At 48.6% G+C, this 21,582-nt stretch overlaps 1 protein-coding gene across 1 annotated transcript in view; it reads right to left on the bottom strand.

Moving 5' to 3' along the window:
• Positions 1-21,582, bottom strand: part of LOC115086231 (acid-sensing ion channel 1C-like) — a 461,666-nt gene that overhangs the window by 33,541 nt on the left and 406,543 nt on the right. The window contains exon 9 of the mRNA XM_029592693.1: positions 14,155-14,226. Within this exon, the coding sequence (XP_029448553.1) occupies positions 14,155-14,226 (72 nt within the window). The remainder of the gene's footprint in view (positions 1-14,154; positions 14,227-21,582) is intronic.

Genomic DNA, 21,582 nt, shown 5'->3' with positions numbered 1-21,582 from the left:
GGACCTTGGCTCCTAGTCCACTTCCCTGGACCACCACTCGCAGGGGAACCCCTTACCACCATCCACTGTCTGGACATCAGCTCTTCGTCCACTCATCTGGACCTCCTCCTTCACCTGGACAATGCCAGGGTCTGCCATGGGTTCCCATCTGGATCTCATTACCTGAGCCTGACCTTCATCTGGCCTGCAACTATAGCCTTAGCTACCACTCTTCACAGAGGCCCGCGCCTATAACCAGCCATCCCCGGCATCCGAGGCCTCAACCTAAGGGAAACATGGGCTGGTATTGGCAAAGCACCAGTTGGGCCTCTGCTAGTTAGTTCCGCCTGCCGATGATGGGGACAGCGCCAACTTCCCCTCAGCCCAGAGATCCACTTCGTCAACATCTTCTTGGTGAATATCTGAAGACCCCCCCTTCCGCAGCTATTCCTGGTGAATATATAGCCCCTCTCTCCCCAGCAGTTGCTGGTGAATATATGATGATCCCCCTTTCTCCCTAGCTGTTTCTGGTGATTATATGATGATCTCAGCCCCCAGCTGTTCCTGGTGAATATATGATGATCCCGACACCATGTTATATCTGGTTAAAATTATGGTAGAATATCTTGTTAAATCTAATCACACAAAACTTGTGTGCACAGAGTGAAAGCGGCCATTTGTGCGGACAAATATAGCCAGCTAACGCTGAACATTATGCTCTCCGGCTAAGCATGAAAATCCCACCCGGGGCAAGACATCTCTGTGCAGCTGAATGTGTGTTACCCAGCAATCCTGTGCGGCCTGACTTTAGGACAGGTGAAGGTGGGAGGGGAATTTTAACAGATTTCTGTGGTTAAAAGCCTACTTTAACTGTATGAATCTTCTGAAAATTGACCCAATGGCAACTTAAAAAACGATGGCAATAAAACAAAAAAACCCCCAAACTAACAAGACCCTCCAGTCTGCAGTTATTCCTGTGCACACTGCCAGAATATATCCCAGCTGCCAGCCATAGAGCACGACCGCCTGTAAGATATCACTCCCTAAGCAGCACACTTTCATTCTCTTCTTCATTTGTACTCCACCAACCTCTGATAAAAGAAAGCAGAGTTGCTTACCTGTAACAGGTGTTCTCACAGGACAGCAGGATGTTAGTCCTCACATGTGGATGACATCATCTGTTGGAGCCAATCATGGAACACTTTTGTCAAAGTTTCTAGAACTTTGACTGGCACCTACTGGGCATGCCCAGCATGGCATTAACCCTGCATCCAGCAGGGGTCTCCCTTCAGTCTTATGTATAGCAAAAAAGAGCGTGCGAAAAATAACATAATAAATCGCAAGCGTACCCAGCTACGCGGGGTGGTGAGTGAGTTTCGTGAGGACTGTGAGAACACCTGTTACAGGTAAGCAACTCTGCTTTCTCACAGGACAAGCAGGATGGTAGTCTTCACATGTGGGTGAACAACAAGCTGAGGATGTACTGAAAACACCCAAAGACGTGCAACAGGCACAATAACAGGGGTGATTCTTTGGTATACAGGCAGCCTGAATATCCCAGCAGGTGTAGAAGGAAGTTGGATGTATCGCTGAAAATAGATTGCGTAGAACAGACTGGCCAAAGATAGAATCTTGTGTATCAGCCTTGTCTATGCAATAGTGTGCTGCAAAGGTATGAAGAGACCTCCAGGTTGTGCTTTTGCTAATATCAATAAGGTACAGAACGAAGGTGTGCAACCGATGTTGCCATTGCTCTAATGGAGTGAGCTTTAACTCGTTCCTGAAGCGGAAGGCCTGCTTGCTGACAGCAGAAGGAGATACAGTCCGCTAACCAGGAGGACAGGGTCTGCTTTCCAACCGGCATTCCCAGCTTAAGGCTATCAAAGGACACAAAAAGCTGGGTGGATTTCCTATGGCCTGCATTGCGTTCCAAATAAAAGGCAAGCGCACGTTTACACTCCAAGGAATGCAGAGCCCGCTCAGCAGAAAGTGAGTGGGGCTTCGGAAAGAAAGTAGGCAGCACTATGGATTGATTTAAATGAAAATCAGATACCACTTTCGGTAGAAATTTGGGATGAGTGCGAAGGACCACCCGATCATGAAGAAATTTCGTGTAAGGGGGGTAATGTAACCAGCGCCTGTAGCTCCCTGATCCTGTGAACAGACGTTAAAGCCAGAAGGAAAAGGACCTTCCAAGTGACATGTTTCAGCTCGCAGGAATGCAGAGGCTCAAACAGAGGTTTCATGAGCTGCGCTATAACCACATTAATGTCCCAAGATGGGGCCGGTAGATGGAGAGGAGGCTTCAGGTGAAGCAACCCCTTCATAAAGCGCACCACCAGGGGCTGTGTTGAGATAGAGACATCCCCTGTACCCTTATGGAAGGTGGCCACCGCAATGACATGCACTCTGATAGAGGAGGTTTGTAAACCAGACTCCGAGAGATGCCAGAGGTAGTCTAAAAATTGATTCGTGGGCAGGTAAAAGGATCAAACTCCTTTGAAGTGCACCACAATGAGAATCTTTTCCATTTTGAATGATAAGACTTTCTCGTAGAAGGCTTTTGTGAAGCTTCCAAGAACCGTATTAGTGTCACATATTGCTATTGCCAGCTATGTCGGACACAATACCAAGAGAACCTCTCTACAATCATTTGGGATTGCATCACGACATCCTCCCGTTGTCAGCAACGGGACTCTGTACTGATTAATACTCTGGCTTCTGGTTCCTAATTAAGGACCGAAATCCCAGATGCATTCCCTGATCTGCTATACACAAGATCCAGCAAACATTGCCTCAATTGCAAATCCACCTTGAGGCCTGGCGACAGGTCTCAACGTTTTCTTGTACAGCACGCAGAAATGCGGGTAAGATTTTTACCGTTCACGCTCCCATGGGAGATTGCATGATATCCAGATTATGTCAGCCCCGCCAGTTGGACACCTACTGGTCTCTCAACTTGCTGGATATCAGAGCTGCCACCCCACTTGGTACCAAGGTTCAGGGTACAGTCCCCTGGACGCTACAAAGCGCAGGGGGTGGGGTGGGGAAGTTTTAATCTCACTATTCTTTCTTTCAACAGAAAGTAGTTGCTCTCCACCCATCCTGGACCTCAGAAATATTAACTTTCTTCAGACGGGACAGGTAAAATGGTGTCTCTCATCACTATACTTCCATACCGCAGTAAGTAGGTTGCCTCTCTCCTCTAATCTTTCTATGTGCTTCATGGAGAGTCAACAATATTACAATCCCAAGCTCTGCCAGCTGCTCCAGCTTTGGCAACTTGGGTATTTCATTAAATCACTAGCAGTGATGCTGTTTCTCTACGGAGTAAAACATCATTCACGCTTTTCCTTGCATGGACAGCTGCATAACAACAGTCGATCCAAGCAAGGAGCTCTACCTTCTTCATGACTCACTATAAATCTACTACCTGGGATTGCTGTTAATTACCATAAATCCCATGTAGAACACTTCTGGACACCACAGTCACAACGAACTTCCTGTCCAATAACCGCGCAGACATTCTGACAAATTCTTATATATCTCTGCGCTCATACAACATAACCTCAGCCCCTCAATTCTTTCATTGCTGGGCCACGGGATTTTTTCACCATGCACTTTACTCATAGGTCCAGATTTACTATGAGTAAGATTCAGTGAAATTTCAATTATCAGTGGATCTAAGCTGTTCAACTGCTTTCGTCCCTGATCCATATTGCAGATCTAGAACCAAATCCTCGGCTGGTCCTGCTCATGCTCGCATTTACTCAGGGTTGCAGAGTTTGAACTAACATCTTCTCAACCCAATATGCGTCTATTCCGCTCCATGCAGAGTTTCACATGAACTTCCTGGAGCTTCGAGCTATGAGTTATGCCTTTATGCCTTACAATACTGCCTCTGCAACAAACCTTTGTGCATACAGATAGACAGCATAGTGACAATGTGGTATTTCCAACACACAAGCACGCACAACCTCTTAGCTGCTCTGCTAGGAAGCTGCGCAACTCTACCCTTGGCCCTTGCTCACTCCATGCATCCCTGGGCCACTTATCTAACAGACTTACTGAACACACTAGCAGACTTTCTCCATATAGGTTTCCATCCTCTCGGATGGTCTCGGACTACATGTGTAGCGAGAAAAATCTTCTAGCGCTGAGGTCAACTGAACTTGCCCTCTGCATCTGAATCGAACCATACGGTGGACAGATTCTACTCCCTACACATGTCTAAAATGCATTCCCATGGATGCCTTTGCTGCAACAAAGGCCTCTTATATGTGTCTCTTTCAATGCCTCTCATAGCCAGCACTCTTATTATGCTGCACCGGGACGGGGTTCACTGTTTCTCAGACCCATGTCCTGGCCGAGACCAATATGCTTTCCCATACTTCTCAATCTATCACACCAGTAACCAATTCGCCTTCTCACAGGTCAGTCTCATATCATGGACTCACTGATGTTCTCAGGTACTGGTAGCGTCACAAAAACCTTCCACACATAAATCTTACCATTCAATATGGCATGATTTACCACATGGCGCATACAAAAGGGTATAACCCCTTTTTTTCTACACCACTCTTTTCTCTTCCTCCCTCGGATTCTACTCCCCAGACATCCTCCACATGGGTACACCTCGGTTTCAATTAGCGTACCACTTGGGAGTGGGGATACCCGATTAACGGTTCATCCCTTCTGAGTCAGCTTACCATGGGTTATCCACAGATTAAGCCGCCTCTATTTTTACTGGTTACGGAATGGGGCCTATATTTAGTGCTTACAAGACTCATACATACTACAACACCGTGTGTAACCACACTCTGTTAGGGCCGTACCAGCCTCAATAGTTCACCTTCGGCCGGTGCCGCATTGTATACAGGAACATCGGTATAGAAAAAAATAAAAATAAATAAATAAATAAATACATATATTTGTAAGGCTGCGACCTGGAGCTCTCTCCAAACCTTCGCAGCCCATTATTGCTTAGGTAAGACTGGCCAGCATGCTTCCATGTTTGGCCAGTCTGTCTACTCATCTTCTTTTCGGTTTAAATACCCAACATCCTTCCATCAATTCGTTAAGGGTTTCAGGATGCCCTCCTTACCAAATTCCACCCCCGTCGTTGCACCTTTTGCACGTCTTTGGGTGCATTTGGTGCACTCTCGGGCATCCTCAGCTCGGTACTCACCCATATGTGAGGACTACCATCCTACTTGTCCTGTGAGAAAGCAAATGTTGCTTACCTGTAACAGGTGTTCTCACAGGACAGCAGGATGTTAGTCCTCACGAAACCCACCCGCCACCCCGCGGTGTTGGGTTCATTACGTTTTATTATTTTAGTTTCGCTTGCGCTTTTTGCTATAAGACTGAGGAGAGACACCTGTGGTCACAGGGATAATTGCAGGCTGAGCATGCTCAGTGCACTCAGTGTGCCAGTGTCAGTCAAAGCTTTATAGAAACTTTGACAGAAAAGCTTTCCGTAACAGGGCTCCGTCCATTGACGTCACCCATATGTGAGGACTAACATCCTGCTGTCCTGTGAGAACACCTGTTACAGGTAAGCAACATTTGCTAAACCTTTCCCACGAACAGCCAGGGAGGAAAGACAAAACAGCACTCCTCGTGGCCAAGGGAGAACTAGGGCATCCACACCCTTGGCCCTGAGCTCTCACCTCTGACTGAAAAAGCGAGAGGCTTTGGCATTCCGACAAGTCGCCATTAGGTCTACTTGGGGGGAGCCCCACCGCTTGCAAATGAGCTGCAACTCAAATTCCGACAATTTCCACTCGCCCGGATCTAACACCATTCGACTCAAGAAATCTGCTTGAACGTTTTCGACCCCAGCTATTTAGGATGCCGCTTTTCGCTCGAGGTGCTGCTCTGCCCACAGAATTAACTCCTGGGCTACTCCTTGACTCTTGGTTCTGCCCTCATGATTGATATAAGCTACCGTTGTCGCATTGTCCGAGAGGACCCTCACTGACCGACTTCTCACCAATGGTAGAAATTCCCATAAGGCTAAGTGGACCGCTCTGGTCTCCAGCCGGTTGATAGACCATACAGACTCTTTTCTGGACCAGACACCCTGAGCTGAATGATGCTGACATACCGCTCCCCAACCAGTGAGACTGGCATTGGTAGTAATTACTACCCAATCCGGGACTTCGAGGGCCACATCCCGGACCAGATTGGAAGTTAGAAGCCACCAGAAAAGAAAGCCTCGAGAGGCAATGGAATTTGAAACTCTTCTGAGACTGGGCTCCACCGAGACAAAAGTGCTCTCTGCAAAGGTCACATGTGAGCAAAAGCCCACAGTACTAATTCCAGGGTTGAGGCCATAGAGCCCAGAACTTGCAAATAATCCTATACCTTGGGCACTTGTAACTGCAACAACCACCAAATCTGTTCCTGCAGCTTCAGAACGCACTCCTCTGAGAAGTATACCTTGCTGACAAGGGTATCAAACCGAGCTCCCGGAGACAGACGACTCTTCGAATCATTCACAACCCAACCTAGGGAACTGGGGTACCTCAAGAACCCTTTGAACCAACTGGCGACAAAGAACCTCCAAATTTTCACTGATAAGCCAGTCATTCAGATATGGATGCACCAGAATTCCCTCCCTCCAGAGCACCGCTGTTACCACCATCACCTTGGTGAAGGTGCGTGGCATTGTGGCCAATCCAAAAGGAAGGGCCTGAAACTGAAAATGTTGTCCCAGAATCATGAACCGCAGGAATTGCTGCGAGGCTTGATGAATGGGGATGCGCAAATAGGCCTCCGTAAGATCCAGACTCGCTAGAAACTCCCCTTTATGAACTGCAGCAATCACTGACCTCAATGTTTCCATCCTGAAACATGGAACCCTGAGTGCAGCATTCACCTTCTTCAAATCTAAATGGAGCGGAAAGTTCCTTCCTTCTTTGGAAGCACAATGTAAATGGAATATCTCCCCTTGTGAAGCTCTTCGCAGGGAACCTGGACTACTGTCTCCAGGCAACACAGATGGTCTAATGTCTCCCGAACTGCTGCTTCTTTTCCCACAGGGAAATTAGAAACAACTCGCTAACGGGCCGAGCAAATTCTAAAACATAACCGTCCCTTATCACACTGAGAACCCACTGGTCCTGAGTAATCCTGGCCCACTCCTTGTAAAACCTTGCCAGGAGACCTCCTATAATGGGAACAACTGAGTGGATGAGCATCGCCTCATTGCAAGGACTTAAGACTGGAAGCACCCCTCCCGGTGGCACTTCAGAATGGTCTTCGAGCACCCCAAAAGGATTAATCCCTAGACTGCACCGAAGAGAAAACTGCCTTTGGGGCCTGGACCCAGATCTTGACGGCCGGGCCCTCCTATCCAACCAAAAATGAGAACGTGTCTGAAAAAAAAACCGCTTGCCCTTAGGTTTATCCTCTGGCAACCTGAGCACTTTATTCTCCCCAAGAGACTGCATCAATTGTTCAAGATCCTCTCCAAATAAGATTCGACCCTTAAAAGGCAGAGAGCCTAACTACGCCTTAGAGGAGACACCCAGTTTCGCAGCGAGAGCAACCTTTTGGCAGAAACCACAGGCGCCATAATGCGAGATGAGGAATGAATCGAATTGTACAGAGCATCCGCACCATAAGCAACTACCGCCTCAATTCTCTCAGCCCTATCTGCCTCCTTGTCAGAGGTTGGCAGGTTCTCTTGCAACTGCTGCACCCAACGGAGACATGCTCATTTCATAAAATTAGTACAAATAGCCGTGCGCAACCACAGGGGCGAGACCTCAAAAACCCTTTTGAGGTATACCTCTAACTTAAGATTCTGAAGATCCTTCAGTATTGTGGACCCTACCACTGGGATGGTCATCATCTTCGTAACCGCCGACACCGCCACATCGACCTTAGGGAGAGCAAAAAGCTCCAACGCCTGTTCGAGTAACGGATAAAGCCTCGCCATGGCTTTTTCCACCTTTAAATCGGAATCGGGAGCACCCAATTCTGCTTCTACCATTTTCTGCACCAACTTGTGATACAGGAAGGCTGTGGGGGACCCCGCATCCCATTGAGGACAGGATCCACCCCATCTAAGTCAGAGTTCTCCTGTGGGATCTTAACCCCAAGAACCTGAAAGGCCAGTGGCAGCAAGGCATCAAGCTCTTCCTTCCTAAAAAGACGTACAACCTTCAAGTCATCCCCTTCGGGGACCGGGACCACCATATCATCTGCATCTCTGTCCACCAGAACTATCTGATCAGCTGGAACATCCTGACCCTGAGACTCCTCTGCCTCAATGGGAGCCTCGACAGAGTCACTCCCCACGGGCCGGAACCCAAGGGGAAACCGGAAACTCCAGTGTGACCCGATTTCGCCCAGAGTGAACTGGTTTTGGGTCAAACATACGATCCCTTGTAGGCTGGGCCATAAAGGACCAAGGCGCCCTGGCTGAAGAAGCTTGGCCAGGTAAGCCTCATGCAGCAGCAGCACAAAGTCTGCAGAAAAGGGCCTTACAGTTCCAGACTTCGCAGACAAGGAACCAAAAAGTGGCAGCCTGGAATTTACTACCTCCTCAGAGTCCCCACGACTGCAGCCTGAGAAGGAATGGCTCAGTGACAAACATGAAGGTGCATCCCCCCCCCTTGCAGTGCGGGAACAGCCGAATGCAAATCCAAAATACCTGCCATCCCTGTGCTGACCCGGAAGGATTCAGCACCCTGGTCAGTGGCCCGATGCAGTGATGGGGTGGCAGCAGAGGACCCCTGATGCTGTTTCGCGGCAGACGGACAGGCCCTCCTGACCCTCTGAACACGCGGGACAAAGTCCAGGTCTGCTGAACTGCAACCGCATGGAGCCGCATGCACGGCAGGCTGACTCACAGACTATCACTGAACACTCAGTGACTAAAAGGGAGAAAAAAAGCTGCCACCTAAAACTGAGGAAGGAGCCACTGAAAGATAAGAAAAAACCCCAGAGAAAAAAAACCTACCATTTTAAAAGCTAAGGAAGGAGCCACTGAGCTAGCAGAGCATAAAACTGCTTCTCTCTCTTTTTTTTTTTTTTAAACTTTACTGAAAACTACCCTGAGACAAAATCGTACAAAAAACGTATAAGCTGTCTCAGACAAAAAATGTACCTGGAGCCTGCAGTCGCCTAAGCGGCCTCATGAAGGGGAGGGATCTGTACCACCAGATTTACACCCCAAGGGCATACGGGTCGAGTACACACAAGGATCACCAATCCCCGGCCTGCCCGCTTCATCCGGACAGGAAAGAACCCCTTAGGATTAAAAAAAAAAACCCCCAGCAGGAAGGCTCAAAAGGAAAAAGTTGTCTCAGTTGCGCAACTGGCAGTTTGCACCCATCTATCATCTGCTGGAGTCAGATAAATACTGAGAAACTGCAGGTAGCATGTGTGGTTAAAGTAGCAATGTCAGTAAAACTTTCTTTGTCTCCATCTGCTGGAAGGGAGGCAAAACCCAGGAGTCTGGACCTATCCAGGTACGTAGAGGGAAGAAAAATTAGTTTCTTACCTGATAATTTTCGTTCCTGTAATACCACGGATCAGTCCAGACTCCTGGGTTTTGCCCCCCCCTCTAGCAGATGGAGACAGAGCAGTTACCATAATAACGCTGTGCCTATAAATAGAATGGTGCCACCTACAGTCCCGGCAGTATTACTCAATGTCAAAGCAGAATGGAACTCTCAAAACCATTATAACTATATATAATAAAAGAAACAAACCCTCCTGGGACCTGAACCTTGAAAAAAACCACTTGAGGACAAAACATTAAAAATCTCTGTGAATCTGAAATAACGAAATAGATAAGAACCGAAATAGATAAGATCCGAGTGGACTCTCCTGTTCTTCCATGCCTCTGACGGGCGGGACTCTGGACTGATCCGTGATACTACAGGAATGAAAATTATCAGGTAAGAAACTAATTTTCCTTTCCCTGTACGTACCTGGATCAATCCAGACTCCTGGAAGGTACCAGAGCTTTCTTACCTGGGATGGAATCCGTAGAGGCCCGCTTGAAGTACTCCCTCTCCAAATCCTCCTGGAACTGGAACCTGGACATTCAATCTGTAATGTCTCGCAAAAGTATGCAGAGATTTCCATGTAGCCGCTCTGCAAATTTCCTGAGGTGATACCATCTGACACTCTGCCCAAGACGCCACTTGTGAACGTGTAGAGTGGGCACGCAGATCCGTAGGAAGGGATCTACCACGAAGGAGATAGGCCGAACTAATAGCCTCCTTTAGCCAACGAGCTATAGTAGCTTTGGATGCCTGCTGTCCTCGTTTAGGACCGCTCCACAGCACAAAAAGATGGTTAGTCACATGAAACTCATTGGTAACCTCAAGGTAACAAGCAAAGCTCTGCAAACATCAAGCTTCTGCAAGTCGTTAGCCAAAGGATCCAAATGGTTTAAGTCCATGAAGGCCGGCAGCTCCACCGACTGGTTGACATGAAAAGAGGAAACCACTTTCAGCAATAAAGACAGAACCGTCCTTAAAGAAATGCCCAAGTCCGAAATCCACAAAAAGGGTTCCCTACAGGAAAAACGCCTGGAGTTTCGACACCCTATGAGCCAAAGTAATGACCACCAGAAAAATCACCTTTAAGGTAAGATCTTTTAGAGTCGATCTCTTCAAAGGCTCAAAAGGTGCCGAGCAAAGGGAGTGAGGACTAAATTCAAACTCCACGATGGATAAGGATGCTGAAGCGGAGGATGCAAGTGTTTTGCTCCCTTAAGAAATCTAACTACATCCGGATGTGCCGCTTACGCCACACCCTGGATGGAACCACGCAAACAACCAAGTGCTGCAACCTGCACTCTGAGAGAATTACATGACAACCCTTTAGAAAGAGCGGATTGGAAAAAAACACAAGAATATCCGACACCGAGGCTCGGGTACACGCAACCTCATGGTCCAAACAGCAAGACTGAAAAACTTTCCATACTCTAACATATGTGAGATTGGTAGAAGTCTTATGCGATCGGAGAAGCATAGCTACCACAGCCGGAGAATAGCCTTTGCGAGTTAACCTCTGCCTTTCAAAAGCCATGCCACTAGACAGAAGCGATCAACCAAGTTTAGCTCTGCCCAGCTGATCAATTGGCGAGCTTCTATTATCACTGGTTGACTTCTGGTTCCTTCTTGGCGATTGATGTACGCCACCATGGTTGCATTGTCTGAGAGAATTCTGACCGACTTCCCCTGGAGGAGAGGATGGAACGCTTGCAATGCTAACCATACCACCCTGGTTTCCAGTCGATTGATCGACCAGAGCTATTAGACGGGGGGCCAAAGTCCCTGCACTAATTTTCCTTGGCATACCGCTCCCCAGCCTGAGATTCTGGCGTCTGTAGTGACCATTGTCCAGTGGGGCACCTCCAGGGGAACTCCTCGGGTTAAATTGTCCGTCACTAACCACCAATCGAGACTGGCTCGCACGTCTCCGTAAGCGGTAAAGGTAGATGAAAAAGTTCGGAGACTGTGTTCCATCGGGAAAGTAATGAGGACTGTAAAGGTCTCATATGAGCAAAGGCCCAAGGTACCAGTTCTAATGTTGAAGTAATCGACCCGAGAACTTATAAATAATCTCTGACTCTGGGGGGGTGCCTGAGCATTAAACCTTGAACTTGGACTTGCAGCTTGGAGATGCGTTCCATGGTAAGAAAAACTCTGCCTTGCTGAGTGTCAAAAAGAGCACCCAAATATTCCAACGACTGAGTGGGCTCCAGTCGGCTCTTGGCGAGATTGACCACCCAGCCTAGGGATTGCAGGAGATGAAGTACTTTCTGAATTGCCTCCTGGACATGCGCTTTTGACTTCACACGGATTAGCCAATCGTTCAAGTAAGGATGCACCAGTAACCCCTCTCTGCGGAGATAGGCTGCCACCACCACCATCACCTTGGTGAATGTCTTGGGTGCTGTAGCCAGATCGAAGGGTAGAGCCCGAAACTGAAAATGCTGATGCAGAACAGAAAACCAAAGAAACCTCTGGTGGACTGACCGAATGCCTATGTGAAGATACGCTTCTGTGAGATCTAAGGATGCTAGAAACTCTCCCTTGCGAACCGAGGCAATGATAGACCGAAGCGTCTCTGTGCGAAACCGGGGAACCCAGAGAAATCTGTTTACACTCTTAAGATCCAGAATGGGCCAAAAAGATCCCTCTTTTTTTGGCACTATGAAGTAAATGGCGTAACGGCCCTTCCTTCTTGCCTCTGGAGGCCCTGAGACGATGGCTTCTAGTTGCAGAAGTTGTTGTAGTGTCCTGCATCACTCTTCTTTTGGTTTCATAAATGCAGGGAGAAATTAGAAATCTGTCCCGAGGGCACCATGCAAAATCTAAAGCGTAGCCGTCTCTTATCACGGTAAGGACCCACTGGTCCATCGTTACCTTTGGTCCATTCCTTGTAAAACAGGGACAGTCTTCCCCCTGTCTCCGGCACCGAGGAATGGACCTGTGCCCCTTCATTGTGATGCCTTTGCACTGGAAGCAGACTGGGAGTTACCAGGTCTGCCAAATCGACTGCCCCGAAAGGACTGGGACCAAGTCTGTTGCCTGTTAGGATCTTGCCAAAAAGGGGACACGGGTGGTCTAGATGGGCAAAATCTTCGATTCCCTCTGAATCTGGCCTGAGAGGCAAAGGAACCTTTGGATTTCAGTCTATCCTCTGGTAACCAATGAATCTTATTCTCACCCAGAGATTGGATCATATCTTCTAGATCCTTACTGAAAGTAGTTTGCCTTTGAAGGGCAAGAACCAGTTTCTCAACCAGAGGAGCCTACGAGTTGAGACAGCTGAAACCATGGATCTGGCCGATGTGCGCAAAAGATCAGGCAGTGCATCCGCGGTGTATGTCACCGAAGCTTCCAGACGACCTGCCTGGACCGCCTCTTCATCCGATAAGTCAACGTTAGCTTGCAATTGCTGATCCTAGAGGAGACCCGCTCGTAAGGTGAAATTGCTGCAAATAGCCGACCGCATTCCCAGTGCAGAAACCTCAAAAATCCTTTTAAGTTGCACTTCCAATTTCCTGTCTTACAGATTCTAGAGTGCTGTAGCTCCAGTGACCGGAATTGTGGTCTTCTTGGTAACAGAAGAGATTGCCGCATCTACTTTGGGTACTCAAAGCAGCTCTAAAGCATCCTCTGGCAGAGGATATAGCTTGTCCATGGCCTTACGCATTTTCAAACCCAGATCCGGGGTATCCCATTCTCGGAAAAGCAAAACCCAGGAGTCTGGACTGATCTGGGTACGTACAGGGAAAGAGCACCTGCATTTACTCTAGGACTTCCAGTTATTACTGTACTTGCAGCCTGTCAGACAGACCCAGCTCCGTTTCCTTCTAGTACCTGTGAAGTTTTGTATTAAGCACTCTGTCACTCACTTTGGCTTCCATAACCCTTGGTGTTGATTCATTTGGGTATGGTGCTTTGAAGACTAACATGTGCCCTGGATCTTGCTTCCTCTTTCATAAAACAGCTCTTTCTGATTATAGATTTACATTTCAAATGTTTTGGTTTTGCTCTTGTGTATGGCATTTAATCAAGAAGAATCATTTCTTATCCTTTTTTAAATTAATTTTAAAATTTTCAGGACAGTTTAATCTAGTTCTGGTTTCACCACCACCCTCACCTCCCGCCCCCACTGAATGCTAGGAGATGTAGCTCTTATTTTATTAAGGAACTCAGAACTACATCTACCTACATACAACAGGTCAAAGCCTAGACCCAGATGATCTCCTGACATCCAGTTTGCATACTGTGATCCCAGTCTCTGCCTGACATTGAGATGTCTGGGAACGCCACTGACTCACCGTCTAAATGAGTAGGTACTGGCCCTAAGGGTTCAGCTGTGCTGGGGTTCTTGCTGGTGGCGGAGGAGGTAGGGAAGAAGGGAAGGCGCCATGAAGAGCGGACAAGCAGTGCAGAGGGTGAAAGCAATGAGCCATGTTCATGGATTACTGAACATCGTCATCGGACAGCATGAGCAAATGGATCCAGAGGGACCCCCTCCCACACCCGGGCCACCCTCCATACAATGCTGAGCTCTGCCGGGGACCAGAGCTAAGGGAGGTGTGCTCTGTTCTCCCCTCTCATGTCTGCACACCCTTCCTCCTGTTCTCACCCACATGGGGCTCCCCGCACTATTATTCCATTTCTTTACCAGGTTGTCGCTGTGACTCCTCTTGGGTGCTTTCTTATCCCTAAAGTACCCCAGTACTTTGTCCCGAAATACCTGAATGGGAGAGAAAAAACAATCCATGAGATTCCAATCTCTCTCTCTCTCTCTCTCTGTCACCTGTCCGGCTGTCTGCATCCACTCCCCTCTTGAGGCCCAGTCCTGCCCTAATAACCTCTGTCACAGGCAGTTGTAAGGAAACACACTGCAAGTTAAGAAATCACAGGAGCACAGGCAGAAAACTGGAGAGAGCCGTGATATGGAAAATCTCCAGAAGAAGAGCTGAGAGAGGGGGGTTTTGTTTGGGAACTTGCCAGGTACTTGTGACTTGGATTGGCCACTATTGGAAACAGGATGCTGGTCTTGATCGACCCTCAGTCTGACCCAATATGGCAACTTCTTATGTTCTAGAGAGACACAAACACTCTGGGAGAGGCTCCCTCAGTGCAGGAGGCGAGGAACCTGGGGTGAGAGGCATCCCAGAGGAGGAAGGGAAAGGGACTACAGGACTCACAGTCTGAAAGTACTGGATATGTTGGTTTGGGATGGGGGAATCTGTATATTTTGGGGCATAGAAATGGACTATTACAGCAGATAAAGATCATAAGGCCCTTCTGGTCTCTGCCTAATCCCACTTTTGGTGAAATGCCACAAACCCCGGTTGATCTCTGGCTTTTTCCTATAAGGATGTTCTGGTTTATCTCAGGTGTTTTTTACTTCACCACCTCAATAGGGAGTTCGTTCCTTAGACCCCTTACCCTGTATGTGAAGAAATATTGTCTGATATTGCTCCTGTCTTGGGAGTCCCACCAATGACCTCTTGCTCTGGAACTTTCGTACTTCTGAAAATACTTTAGTTTTCATGCCTGATTAAAGGAAAATTAGTTTTTACCTGCTAATTTTCGTTCCTGTAGTACCATGGATTAGTCCAGACCCCTGGGTTCATCTCCCCCTATCAGCAGATGGAGACAGAGAAAAAAACCTCGCTGACACTGTATCTAAGCAACCGTGCCACCTGCAGTTCGTCAGTATATATATCTATATCAAAGCAGATAATAGAAAAAAATATGGAACCATTAACAACAATTAACAAGAACATGGAATGCAACAGAGAACAATCTTAGAACTGAGCGGACAACTCTCCCTTAATATAACCCCCTCCTAATTGGGCAGGCTCTGGACTGATCCGTGGTACTACAGGAATGAAAATTAGCAGGTAAGAACCAATTTTCCTTTCCCTGTATGTACCCGGATCAGTCCAGACACCTGGGATGTACCAAAGCCCTTACCCAGGGTGGGACCTGGAGAGTCCCGCTCGCAAAATACTCTCGCCAAAGGAAGGGCTTGCCGGAGCCCCGACATGAAAGCGATAGTGCCTTGCAAAAGCATGCAATGACTTCCAAGTCGCCACTCTGCAAATATCCTGTGGGGGAAACAAGTTGAGATTCTGCCCACGAGGCCGCTTGCGAACATGTGGAGTGAGCACACAAGTCTTCGGGAACTGGCCAACCCCATGTAATATTCGCGGAAGAAATAGCCTCCTTCAATCATCATGCAATAGAGACTTTAGAAGCCTTGGAACCTTTATTAGGACCACTCCACAGCACGAAGAGGTGATCGGACCTCCTAAAGTCATTGGTAATCTCGAGGTAATGCAATAAAGCTCTCCGAACATCTAGACATTTGAGCTCCTTCGCATTAGGATCCGACGCCGGTAAGTTAGGAAAAGCCGGAAGTTCCACCGACTGATTGACATGAAACGCTGAAACTACCTTTGGTAAAAATGAAGGTACCATCCGTAAAGAAACTCTGGATTCCGAAATCTGAATGAAAGGATCTCGACAAGATAAAGCAAATGTTGCTTACCTGTAACAGGTGTTCTCACAGGACAGCAGGATGTTAGTCCTCACATATGGGTGACATCATCAGGATGGAGCCCAATCACGGAAAAAGTTTCCAGAACTTTGACTGGCCCCTACTGGGCATGCCCAGCATGGCACTAACCCTGCAGCCAGCAGGGGTCCCCCTTCAGTCTTATTTTATAGCTACAGGCAGTGCCAAAAAAATAAAAAAACAAAGTGTTACGAACCCAACACCGCGGGGCGGCGGGTGGGTTTCGTGAGGACTAACATCCTGCTGTCCAGTGAGAACACCTGTTACAGGTAAGCAACATTTGCTTTCTCACAGGACAAGCAGGATGGTAGTCCTCACATATGGGTGAGTACCGAGCTGAGATTTGTCCGAACATGCACCAAATGTACCCAACGGCGTGCAACAGGCACAACAACTGGGGTGGAATTTGGTAGAGTGCATCCTAAACCCCACCGAGTAGGTGGAATGGTGTTGGTACGTCACGTTGGAAACAGGTCACGCAGGACAGATTGGCCGAAGATGGAATCTTGTCTTCCGGCTTTGTCCACGCAATAGTGGGCTGCGAAGGTGTGGAGTGAGCTCCAGGTGGCAGCCCTGCAAATGTCAGGAAGCGGCACCTATCGTAGGTGTGCTACTGAAGTCGCCATGGCCCTCACCGAGTGTGCTTTAACACGGTCGTGAAAAGGAATGCCTGCTTGCTGATAGCAAAAGGATATGCAGTCCGCCAACCAGGAGGAGAGAGTCTGCTTTCCCACAGGTTGCCCTAATTTGTTGGGATGGAAGGAGACTAATAGCTGAGTGCTCTTCCTGTGGGCAACTGTACGGTCTAGGTAGAACGCTAGAGCCCGTTTACAGTCTAGGGTATGCAGAGCCTGCTCTCCTCGATTGGAACGGGGCCTGGGAAAGAAGGTAGGTAGTATGATGGATTGATTAACGTGAAACTCCGAAACTACCTTAGGTAAGAATTTAGGGTGAGTGCGGAGTACCGCCCGGTCCTGCAGGAGTTTAGTGTAAGGCGGATAGGTAACTAGGGCCTGTAATTCACTAACCCTGTGAGCTGAAGGAAAATCACCTTCCATTTGAGATATTTTAGGTCACAGGAGTGAAGAGGCTCAAATGGAGGTTTCATGAGCCGACCAAGAACCAGATTAAGGTCCCAAGAAGGGGTTGGAGGCCGCAAGGGTGGCTTGATATGAAGCAAGCCTTTAAGAAAACGTGTTACGAGGGGTTGTACCAATATAGGGACATCCCCGACACCTTTATGGAAGGCGGCTACCGCACTGACATGCATTCTGATTGAGGAAGTCTTTAGACCGGATTCCGATAAATGCCAGAGATAGTACAAAAATCTCGGGATTGGACAGGAAAAGGGATCAAGGGACTGTGAAGAACACCATGATGTATACCTTTTCCATTTATAGGAATAAGACTTTCTTGTGGAAGGCTTCTGTGAAGCGATGAGGTCACGAGAAACCGAATCTGAAAGGTTAAGCGGCTGAAGAATTAACTTTTCAACATCCATGCCGTCAGGGACAAGGCGTGAAGATTGGGATGGCGTAGACATCCGTCGTTCTGAGTGATCAGGAGCGGGTCTTTTCCCAAGGGAATGTGCCTGCGGATGGAGAGATCCTGGAGTATTGGAAACCACACTTGGCGTGGCCAGTGAGGTGCTATCAGGTTCATGGTTCCCTTGTCCTGTCGGAGCTTCACGAGAGTCTTCGAGAGAAGAGGAAGTGAAGGGAATGCATAAAGCAGCCCGGCTGCCCACGAGAGGGAGAATGCATCTCTGGGCTGAGAGCGCTCACTCCGAATGAGGGAGCAGTAATTGTGTACTTTGTGGTTCTGAGGGGACGCAAAGAGGTCTATTTGGGGATTTCCCCATTGCTGGAAGAGAGAGGTCGCTACCGAGGGATTGAGCGACCACTCGTGTGGTTGGAAGACATGACTCAGTTTGCCGCCAAGAGATTGTCCACTCCCGGCAAGTAGGTGGCCCTGCGGTACATCGAGTGGGAGAGGGCTTCCGCCCAAATCTGAGCGGCCTCCTGACAGAGAAGGAAGGAGCCTATGCCTCCCTGCTTGTTTATGTACCACATGGCCATCTGGTTGTCCGTCTGAATCAGGATGACGTGATTTGATAAGTAATCCTGAAAAGTTCTGAGAGCATATCGCATTGCTCGAAGCTCCAGGAAATTTATCTGGTGTTTGGCTTCCTCTGGAGACCAAGATCCTTGTGTCTGTAGATCGTTCACATGAGCTCCCCAGCCGAGGTTGGAAGCATCGGTGGTGAGAATGAGTTGAGGATCTGGTAGGTGAAAAGGCAGTCCCTGGAGGAGATTGTTCTGATCAGGCGAGAGACAGACTGAGTGCGTCGGTAATGTGGACAATGGCTGAGAGAGGCTGAGTCGCTTGAGTCCATTGTGACCGTAGAGTCCAATGCATGACTCATGGCCAGGCGGGCCATTGGAGTGAGATGGACTGAGGACGCCATGTGTCCGAGAAGGACAAGGAATTGCCGAGTAGTTGCTGTGTACTGAGACTGCAACTGGTGAGCGAGAGACACAAGGGTTTGTACTCGTTGTTGAGGTAGGAAGGCTTTTGCCTGTAAGGTGTCCAAGTCTGCCCCAATGAAAGACAAGGTTTGAAATGGGACTAGGTAAGATTTCTCGCAATTGACGAGAAATCCTAGAGAGATTAGAGTGTGTAGGGTCAAATCCAGGGATGAGCGAGCTGCTTGCTGGGTTGGGGCTCTGATTAACCAGTCGTCTAGATAGGGGTAGACGTGAACATCTTCTTTCCTGAGGAAGGCTGCGACAACTATGAGACATTTGGTAAAGACTCGTGGTGCCGATGCTAGGCCGAATGGAAACACCCGGTATTGATAGTGCTTTGGGCCTATTAAGAACCGGAGGTACTTGCGATGAGCTGGAGCTATCGCAATGTGGGTGTATGCGTCCTGGAGGTCTAGAGAGCAGAGCCAGTCTCCTCTTTGTAGAAGAGGTAGAAGGGAGCCCAAGGTTACCATTTTGAACTTTTCCCGCTGGAGTACTTGTTGAGGGCACGTAGGTCCAGAATTGGACGAAGGCCCCCAGATTTTTTGGGAATCAAAAAGTACCGGGAATAGAACCCTAGGCCTTGTTGCGAAAGAGGAACGGGTTCTATTGCTCTTAACTGGAGAAGAAGGGAAACCTCCTGCTCCAAAAGGGCAGAGTGGTCCGCTAGTCTCCATGCTTGTAGCGGTGGGGAGTCCTGTGGGACAGCAAGAAAATTCAGATGGTAACTCTGAGCAATGATTGCCAGCACCCATTGGTCAGTTGTGATAGTTTGCCACATTCCATGAAAGTGGCATAGTCGACCTCCCACCGGTATGCTTGGCAAAGGGATTAGGCTGCTGCTCTCCAAGTGAAAGTCAAAAGCCTGAAGCAGGCCCCGGCTGGGGAGCTGCTTGTGACTTTTGCTTGCGAGGCTGGCAAGGCTGGGATTTATGATAAGTCCTCGTCACTCGGGTCCTTGTCTGTGGAGATAGTACTTCCTTGGCCGGAAGAACGACTTCTTAGGGTCCTTCTTGGAGGGTTGTCTAGATGGGAAGTCAGAAGGAATCGATGAGAGCTGTTTGAGGGTCTCATGGTGATCCTTCAAATCAGCCACTATTTGCTGAATCTGTTCACCGAATAGATTGTCACCAATACAGGGCAGGTCGGAGAGCCTGTCTTGTACTTCTGGGCGAAGGTCCGAGGACTTGAGCCAGGCCCAACGCCGTGCCGAAATGGCAGTTGCAGACACTCTAGTGGAGGTGTCGAAGATATTGTAAGCTGTTCTTATTTCATGCTTTCCTGCTTCAAAGCCCTTATTGACAAGGGTTTGCAGATGTTCTTGGAATTGGTCAGGCAGGGTTTCAGAGAAGTCCTGTATTTGCTTAAAGATAACCCTATTGTATTGGGTTATGTACAGCTGGTAAGAAGCAATTCTAGAGATGAGCATGGCCCCTTGGAACACTCGTCGACCAATATTGTCTAGGAACTTGTATTCCTTGACAGGAGGGGTAGAGGAGTGTGGCTTCGTTCTTTTCGCTTTCTTCTGAGCTGACTCTACCACAACTGAGTGGTGGTCAAGCTGAGACTTTTGAAAGCCCGGGGCTGTCATGAGCGCCTCCATCCGGGATAGCAGCGGTGCCAGCGCTGCTGGAATCAGGTCGATGACCGGTTCCCACTCTCGGTGCAGGTGCCGGAGGGACCTGGAGTTGTTGCATCGCTTTGTCGATGGCCTCCTGGACCAGCCGGTCCAGTTCTTCCCGGAGACCTGGGGCAATTAGCTCCGGCTCCGTGACAGAAAAGAGAGGCTGAGGCACAGTCGGAGGGACCACCTTTACAGGCGGAATCGCGACTCCCAAACCCCGATCGGGTGAGGGTAGCCTCGATGTCCTGGTCGCAGGAGTGGTTGGTGCCGCTCCTGGACGGGGCTCCTTCAACGGTGGCTTGGACGGTGGCGAGGTCGATGATTTCGCCCCCTCGACGGTCCGAGACTTACGATGCCGATGGCGATGCTTCTCCCTACGATCCCCTCGATCATGAGGGGGAGATACGGGAGTCGATGGCCGTGAAGACGTCGATGGAGGGCGGTCACTGGACGGTTGTCGATGGTGCGACTTCGACGGTGCCGGTTCCGAGGACGTCGATGCGATGGACGGCGTCGGGGTGTGAGCATGGAAGAGGAGTCCAATCTTCTCCATTCTGGCTTTGCGACCCTTAGGTGTCATGAGGGCACACTTGGTACAAGTTAGGACATCATGGCCTAAACACAAAACACAGACTCCATGAGGGTCTGTGATAGACATGGTGCGAGTACAGTCCGGGCACCGATGAAACCCCGATGCCATGGTAATGGAAAAAAAATCGAGCCGCGGTACGGTCGACGGCCAGTAGGCTGCGAGGGCCAAACTCGACGGTAATAGACGAAAAACGGTGAAAAAAAACTTACTGGAGTACCGCGGGCAAGGAAAGTTAGAGGGGGGACCCATCTGGGGCGAAGTATTTTAAATTAATTCCGTTAGGAAAACTTCCTGTCAGGAATCAGTTCAGAGCTCCTAAACCGCGAGGCTACTGCTGCGTGGAAAAAAGAAGACTTCATTCAAAAATTGGAAGAAGGATCCAACAGAAGAAAATAGGATAAAGCATAAAAATTGGCAAGTTAAATGTAAGACATTGATAAGACAGGCTAAGAGAGAATTTGAAAAGAAGTTGGCTGTAGAGGCAAAAACTCACAGTAAAAACTTTTTTAAATATATCCGAAGCAGAAAGCCTGTGAGGGAGTCAGTTGGACCGTTAGATGATCGAGGGGTTAAAGGGGCACTTAGAGAAGATAAGGCCATCGCGGAAAGATTAAATGATTTCTTTGCTTCGGTGTTTACTGAAGAGGATGTTGGGGAGGTACCCGTAATGGAGAAAGTTTTCATGGGTAGTGATTCAGATGGACTGAATCAAATCACGGTGAACCTAGAAGATGTGGTAGGCCTGATTGACAAACTGAAGAGTAGTAAATCACCTG

This window comes from Rhinatrema bivittatum, chromosome 2, assembly GCF_901001135.1.
Source record: "Rhinatrema bivittatum chromosome 2, aRhiBiv1.1, whole genome shotgun sequence".
In the NCBI taxonomy this organism is placed as follows: domain Eukaryota; kingdom Metazoa; phylum Chordata; class Amphibia; order Gymnophiona; family Rhinatrematidae; genus Rhinatrema; species Rhinatrema bivittatum.
Note: the sequence above shows the minus strand (reverse complement) of the source record. Positions and strands in the feature narration are given on the sequence as shown.